Source organism: Watersipora subatra, chromosome 9 (genome assembly GCF_963576615.1).
Source record: "Watersipora subatra chromosome 9, tzWatSuba1.1, whole genome shotgun sequence".
NCBI lineage: Eukaryota > Metazoa > Bryozoa > Gymnolaemata > Cheilostomatida > Watersiporidae > Watersipora > Watersipora subatra.
Genome location: NC_088716.1, coordinates 2,541,026 through 2,548,802, shown reverse-complemented (window position 1 = coordinate 2,548,802; position 7,777 = coordinate 2,541,026). Strand labels below are relative to the sequence as shown.

The following is a 7,777-nucleotide window of genomic DNA, read 5'->3' as shown; positions in this document are numbered from 1 at the left end:
TGGCATTCAGAAATTATGGGTACTTTAAATTTGAGTAAAGGTCAATTGCAAAGTAAATATCTCATGGCGTAGACAAACATATCAGCAATGAAATTGCTTGACTGAGGTTCAACAAAATTAGACAGTGAGAAATGAGCTATGACTTTACTCACTTTGTGTGTTTGTGTGTGCCATGCTTTGTCAGCACACATTTTCTACAACAAACGATATTGAACATTTCATTGCTGGGTCTGTATTAGTTTTTCTGAACTGTTTGTCTTATATGTCATAATTTGTATGAAGAAAGATGACCAAACAATGGGAAGCAATTCATATGCATTGTTTCTCTAAAGATCTTGTATTATTTAAAATTTTGGTTTCTTTTGGGACGAAATATTAGGAATACTATACTTACAGCCTTTGTAGGTGTTGGTGTAGTTGAGGAAGTAGTAGTAGTAGCTGATCTGGGAGCAGAGGTAGAAGGTAATGTAGGAGTAGATGATATGGGAGCAGATGTAGAAGTTAATGTGGGAACAGATGTAGGAGGTAATGTGGGAACAGATGTAGAAGTTAATGTGGGAGCAGATGTAGCAGGTAATATGGGAACAGATGTAGAAGGTAATGTGGGAGCAGATGTAGACGTCAATATGGGAGCAGATGTAGAAGTAGCAAATGTGGAAGCTGATGTAGTAGCTGATGTGGAAGCAGATGTGGGGTTATACGGTTTATAGGTCCTTTGCACATAGTCTTCTGCGACAAAACAATCACATAGGGGAGTAGGATGTAATATAAAACAGGCAATTAAGTTGTGCTGTACATTGAAAAGACCAAGGGAACTTACTACATCTTGTCATATCATTGAACGCTTATTTGATGACTGACACAATTTCAGTCTGGTGGCATCTTTCCTCGATAATAGTAGACATGGTACCTTTGCCTGAAGGTTTGAATACCAGGCATAAAACAGATAAACCTGTAAAATGAACACAAACAATATTATAAGAGTGTATGATACATTCGTTCATACCATGAATTACAACAACAACATGAAAAGCAAATCTTCTGCTAGCTGATAATATACCATTGCACTAGACGTGAGCTGGTTCAGACTTGTTGAGCTTGGAGAATTCGCACTATTTTCTCAGTTATTTGGATGATAGGTATTCCTAAAATAACTCTTTTGCATGGGTTGTTGTCTTATTCATTTCATCTATTAAGGAAAGCCGTCCTATACTCAGTTGGGCTTGTGCAACTATTACTGGCATGTTAAGCTTCAGGGGACCAATCAATAGTGTTGTAGTCACCGCCATCACAAGGCTTCAAAACCAATATTACAAGTGATTTTTCACATTAACCACGTTTGTATCTGAATCTACTATACTTTGATATCTGCATACTTTCGGACATTTTCAATTTAAACAAAACCTGAATTGCAGCCGCAAAAGTAAGTTGTTTTAAAGTTGAGCCTGAGCGTATTTAAAGCTTTCTATTTACACAATTTGGCATGTCAGTCTTATAACTTGACGTAAAGCAAAATATATTTTACTTCACTCACAGCACGCTCCAGTACATCCACATAGTATTTAGTGGTCTTCTTCCCAGCCCTCCTCAGCCTTTTCTTAAGTGTAGACATCCTTGTCTGTGCCTTCACATCACGGAAGATGATAGCTGTGAAAACAATAAATGGGTACAGATAAAACTATCGCATACAGAATAAAACTTTTACATTTTGACATTGATGGATAACCTGGCGCTGCAAAGCATGCTAAACCAACATCGCATTTCCACATGGGGTGGAGTTCTGATGATCTAAAGCTGTTATCGAGAACAGTGAGATTTAGGCAAAACAAAAAAAGAGTTCAATGCTAAAAGACCATGCAAAGTAATCACGACTATTAGTATTAACACAGAAGATTTTAAATGATGATTGTTTTAGACTTACGACATGCACTACACTTTGTGGCATTGATGGCACTAATGGCCCCACACTGGCACTTCATCTTGACAACTAAAAATAAATGCAAAAAGGAAAATTTAAGGACAGCTTACTTTTATTTTGATGTGACTGGGTGCTTTGTCTGTGAATCATAACAAATTATTATAAATATTGCAGAATTAAAAGGGCAGCGAGCTCACTGTTTTAAAACAAATAGACAAACTTACCACATGCATTACATTTATTTTTAGATACATTTCCTGTGCTATCGCAAATGCTACAACTTCTTTCCATAATGCTGCAAGCTAAAACACAGACAAAAGAACATCAGACAATAAAATATGAGGTGGTGGTAGCGTGATACTAGTAATATAAGTAATAACAAGGAGACGCCCCAACAGTCTGACCGCCTCCAGCATATAAAATGAGCTGTTAGATATGTTCATAAAACAAACAATAAAATGAAAAGACATATTGTAGAGACTTTATTGCTTCAAGCCATATACAGTGAAACTTGGATAACTCGCCCTCGGATAGCTCGAACACATGGTTAACTCGAATGGATTTGTTTGGTCCGTTCCCACGCAATGATAAAATGCTTTAGATAACTCGACCTTAACTTCGTTAATTCGAACAGTTTTTTTGCCCAACGGCTACCGAGACAATTGTTATCGCTTTAGAATATCACTTTATTCCAAGCCATAGAGATAAACAACAACTTTTAGTAGTTCTTAGGCGTCATTATTACCACTATCGACAAAATATTTCCGTTAACGACTTTTTTAAAGGTTTGCAAAAAATTAAATTTTACCAAACATCCGCTTGGGGATAGCCCCTCCGCAAGCAAGGAGAAGCGTCACATCACCAAAAACAAACAAACGAATCTCAAGTAATAAGAGGAAAAAATTTATACTTTCTGATAAAAATTGTTAAAACATTACATGAGAGGTCCCTTAACTTGAAACAAGCAATAAATGCTTTTGATTTATATATAGTTTGTATATGTACTGATAAATACAATAATACATGCACTTGTGAGTGTTCTCATAACTTGAACGCGCTGATAACTCTAACACTTTCCTTCGGTTCCGTGAATGTCGAGTTAGCCGAGTTTTACTGTATTAGATTTTTTGTGCGTGGTTCACTGGTGATTCATGACAATAACTTTTTTTTAATAAACTGAGCGCTGCTTCATATGGTTCATGCCCAGCTGAGGAGCCTGGTCTCCAGTCTCAAGATGAAGTCAAAAAGTTGTAATGTTAAATATGTACCAATTGACGTACCGTCTAAGCAAAGAAATCAACACTTGAGTCACCTGGATCAATCTCGTTGTAAAGTTAAGGTATGGCTAAGTTCAGAATTTTAGATTACCAGTACAGCCGTAGTAGGTAGTGATTATGAATTTTCAACTACACATGACCTTCAGCAAAGATATTAAACACATATGTCCTGAATCGTTATTCAATGGTACAGCCACCTCGCTAAATCAGTTTATGGATAGGGTTAATTAAGCCTGCACCCAATCAATTCCCTTTATTTTGCTATACTTATGGGTACCTATGCTGGGTCTTTATAAGGTGTGTAATTTCAGAAATACATTACAACTGAACTGTGTTTGGATGTTTTTTAATCAACAGGGTTTGAAAACTTGGCTGTGTGTAAGACTAATGAGGTTGCTAGATAGTTTTCACGGACTTGAACTCTCCAAATTGTGTTTGCTGTGAGCTACCCTTTAACTGCTGCCCATGTACAAATTTAGCTATCGGGCTACTGCCAGACTTTTACCGAAAATTGCCGATTTTTCTTTATGATATGTATACCATTTTTTCTTCAACTTCAAACTTATCTAGAACACTTTGTTATATATTTGATTTTGCTAACATGTTAACCAATAGTACTATGCAAACAAATTCAATGTATCAACACTTTGTGCATTGCTAAAGCTATGTGAAGCCACAATCGCTTCGAAGCTAAAACGATCCTCTAAAATGTTCCTTACTCTCCCAAAACTATTACGTTCACCATCATCAGAGTCAAGGATGCTATTTTAATTATCTGTGTCATTACGTAAAACTGAATCTTAATTGGCTGTGATGGCACCAACACAAATAATTTTCTGTTTTCTGGCTCGCGCGGTACTTAACAAAACTTACACAAAAATGCTCGTTTTTATGTTGGAAATTCACAAACAAAAAATTACAACTACTTCGTTATTTGAGGCTCACTTTATAGAGAAATCTTCGGACGCCACTGTCATTACTATAAAAGTTAACACAATAAAAATACTATAACTGTAACAAATTAACAAATGGTACAGTACAGTTCGGACATTTTCTTATTCTGTTTCTCATGACACGACCAAACTGCGCAAGTTCTTTTAGCGTATCATTAAGCCTAAATCTATGGTGCTTAGTAGTCTAGTTATCTAGCGTAGCGTTATGTTCTAGTTATTAGCGCTGAAGAATTGTCCAACGAAAGAATAATAAATTATTTCTCCGGAAAACGCGTGGTGTCCTAATACAACGGAGCACCTAACAAAAAAATCTACGGGTCAGCTTGGATGGACACGCCCACCAATATATCGACTAATATAGTCGTGCAGGTGAAAAATGTATTGCAATATTATAAGCGGGTTGTATTGTCAACGATATCAGTCGTATACGCATAGCCTTTCACCACGACCGCATACGCCGACCCGCGCCCACAACTCTATCGACTAATATAGTCGTACAGGTGAGGGATATACTGCTTTTTCCTGTGCCAGTGTAACAAGTCTCTTTATCAGTTTTATCGTTCTTTATGTCTGTCTCACTTATCTCAATACCAAAATGGTTAGATTTTTTGCTTTTGAAAAAATCTGCAGTGATTATTGTATTGTATTCTACCACAAAGATAACCTTCTCCTGATCAGTGTCGTATAGTTTCACGGAGTCCTTTGACCAAAAACCAGAAGCAAAAACGCTCGTTTCCAAACAAACCCGATCGGCATACTGATCTCTAATAGCATTTTTGTACTTTGCTCTCAATACTTCGCTTTTTTGTAAAAAAAGAGATTGTGGATTTAGACCTGTACAATACCATTTAAATAACCAAAAATTTTGCTTTCTAATCAAATACAAGAAGTGTGGTTTCCGACCATTTTAATCTGATTAATACCTGTCTAAACAAGAACAGGCGCCAAAATAATTTGCAAGGCTCATTCGATCTTTTGCCTTGTAGACGCGATTGCGGTTTGTATATTAAAATGGTAAATTGCTGGGCAGTTAAGTGCACAAACCGACCTGAAGCTGTTTTGCAGTTTTTTCAGTTCCCTCGAGAAAGTTCATTAAGAAAAATATGGGTTCAAAATGTCAGTAGGTTGGACGCAAGCAGCAACCCAAGAGCCCCTAAACTTCTAGAGCCAAGCAGCGCAACTGTACTCTGTGAGGTGAGTCTCCCTTTTCGTAATAATAAAAACAATAATAATTCAGATTTTTTCTACTACTTTTTTTCTGGAACAGTAATGACATTTGGCTAGTTGGTGTTTTAGGCTAGAGGGAGATTAAAGAAAGAAATGAGTTAAGTATCATTGATTTGGGTGAATTGTAGATTAAAAACAAGTCTTTATCACCACCACCACTATGACCCTGGCATGGATCACATCAATATATGTTTCAAGAAGAAAATCAAGCAGCAGCCTTAGGCCTGCAATCATACTGCTTGTACATGTACTTACTGACCTGATTTTATGTTGGTACCGAAAATTATATGATATATTATGTGTGATATATGTTTGATAAATATTTAACAGAAACCTTTTGAAGAGCATTGGTTTACCTTGACTAAGACTGAGAAGAGACGTTTGAAACCTGGAGCTATCCCTACTGTATTTGCTCACAAAAGACCACACCCTCAGACAGAGAGAGCCAAGAGGCACAAGGCCATAGAAGGCCGACACCAAAGCAGTAGCAGCCATGCATCTCATGCAGTTGCTTTACCCACGACTAGCTGCCTTGATTTTTATGAGTCTGGCAGTGTTGGACAGTTTGGTGAGACTTGGTGGAATTTTAATCAAATTTCATGTTACATTTTAACCTGTTACAAAGATTTCTTCATATTGACTACAATTTATTGCCATGCTCTATTTTTCACATGCAGCCAATTCAGCAAAGTGGTACGTATTTTAAGTGTGTAACTGCTGTGTGTGTAGTAGATAGCGGCATATGGTATTGCTAATGTAGTATTGCACGTGATTCATCTGTTTCAGTAATAGATTTCTGCTACCATCACAATTAACACTAATATGTGTTGTGCCTTGCTGCATCCTGAAATGCATGGTATGGCTAACATATCACCAAACAGCTAACATTTTTACTATTGTATGTCTGGTTGAAGAAATACTAACAGAATGATGCTAACAAAATACTAACAGCTGGGATTTTTTTGTCATTCAACCTTTCATCTACCTTAAACATCATCTTTAGACACGAGGGTGAGAAGCACAGGACAGCGTGAATGCTGAGTAATCGAATATTTTAAGTTGTTTCAAAGAAACTTAATGTCTATTCCTCAATGTTCATTTTCCTTTCTAGGTTTACTCCATGATACCAGTGATTCGGAGGTTGACCAACTCAAACGCAAGGTTATTGACCTTCAAAAAAGACTCAATCAGGTAATTATATACACTATATATACATACTGCCGTTTTTCTGTAAAGAATAACATTTTTGTCCAATTGTTACAGTGGGGGGTGTTTTTGCACATTGAATCATTCATGTATTTTTGTAATATGTGTCTTAAAATACTTCCGTTTGCTTGGGTTGTGTTCATAATTTTGTTGTTTTAGGCACAGAAAGAGAAAAGGGAGGGTGAAGCCAAGCTTAGACAGCATGAGATAAATATGCGCATATTATTTAACAAGGACCGGCTATCAGCATTATCTCGACAAAGCACTCGCGGTCTTGCTTGGGAGCTGGAGACTATTAAAAAGTCTTTAAAGCTACGCTTTGCATGTGGAACAACGGGCTACACATAATTGTTAACCATGGCATTTCCTCTTCCTTCCATACGAACTCTACAACAATGTGTGCAACATATAAACTTTTTTCCCGGTGTGCTTCGCTCAGTGTTTGAATATTTGAACCCAAAGGTATATATATATATATATGTTATGTTTTCTAGACTTGAATCAAGACTAGAAGTCTTGATCCAGCAAAAAAGTTTTATCATGAATAAGTTGCAAAAGTTTTGTTTATTTTGAACATATGAAACTGTTGGCGTTCGCTTCTATCTCATGTTTGGTAAACTGTACCCACTTGTCAGAGATCATTTTTATAAAGTCCAAAGATGTATATATATTAATATAATTTATACATTAGATCTTACAGTGATTATTGTATGCTACTTTAGGTTGCTTCTATGAGAGATGTTGACAAGCTCTGTTGTCTCACCCTTGATGAGATGGAACTGAAGAAAGCTGTAGAGTATAACCCTAGCAGCAAGAAAGTATTGGGCCAGATAACACTGACAGGCCATCAAGGGGAGGCAAATCCTGGATTGGTCTTCATGCTGGGTGGTAAGAGCATGTCTTCTGATTGATAAAGAATAGTGGTTTAATTCATAGATGTAATGGAGACAATAGCTAGCTTTGTAACTACATATTGGGATCAAGCTTTTTTATTGAATAGATTTTTGGTTTTCCCTGTTGTTGGCATGTTGTTGTTGGCCTGTTGTTTATATACATGATTTTCATGGCTTTCTTAGAGTCCAAGGGTTGTTCATGAACTAAACAGTAACAGGCAATACATCATTTATTTGTATTTAGCTTGATTCAATTTATCCATCAATTTCTTTATTATCAAAAATTCAAATTATACCCATTTA

The 7,777-nt window shown here is 36.5% G+C and overlaps 1 protein-coding gene across 1 annotated transcript; it reads left to right on the top strand.

Moving 5' to 3' along the window:
- Positions 1-482: 482 nt before the first annotated feature.
- LOC137404191 (uncharacterized) lies at positions 483-6,929 on the top strand. The gene is made up of 5 exons (XM_068090354.1): positions 483-689; positions 5,214-5,342; positions 5,706-5,943; positions 6,487-6,566; positions 6,741-6,929. The coding sequence occupies exons 1-5, from the start codon at positions 483-485 to the stop codon at positions 6,927-6,929; spliced, it is 843 nt and encodes a 280-aa protein (XP_067946455.1).
- The last annotated feature ends 848 nt before the right edge of the window (positions 6,930-7,777 follow it).

Bases quoted from the DNA above. Each gene is read 5' to 3' on its own strand.
- LOC137404191 (XM_068090354.1), top strand. From the start codon at position 483: ATGGGAGCAGATGTAGAAGTTAATGTGGGAACAGATGTAGGAGGTAAT. The intron at 690-5,213 runs GTGGGGTTATAC...GCTGTTTTGCAG, and splicing joins TAGCTGATGTGGAAGCAGAT to TTTTTTCAGTTCCCTCGAGA. The intron at 6,567-6,740 runs GTAATTATATAC...TTGTTGTTTTAG, and splicing joins TTCAAAAAAGACTCAATCAG to GCACAGAAAGAGAAAAGGGA.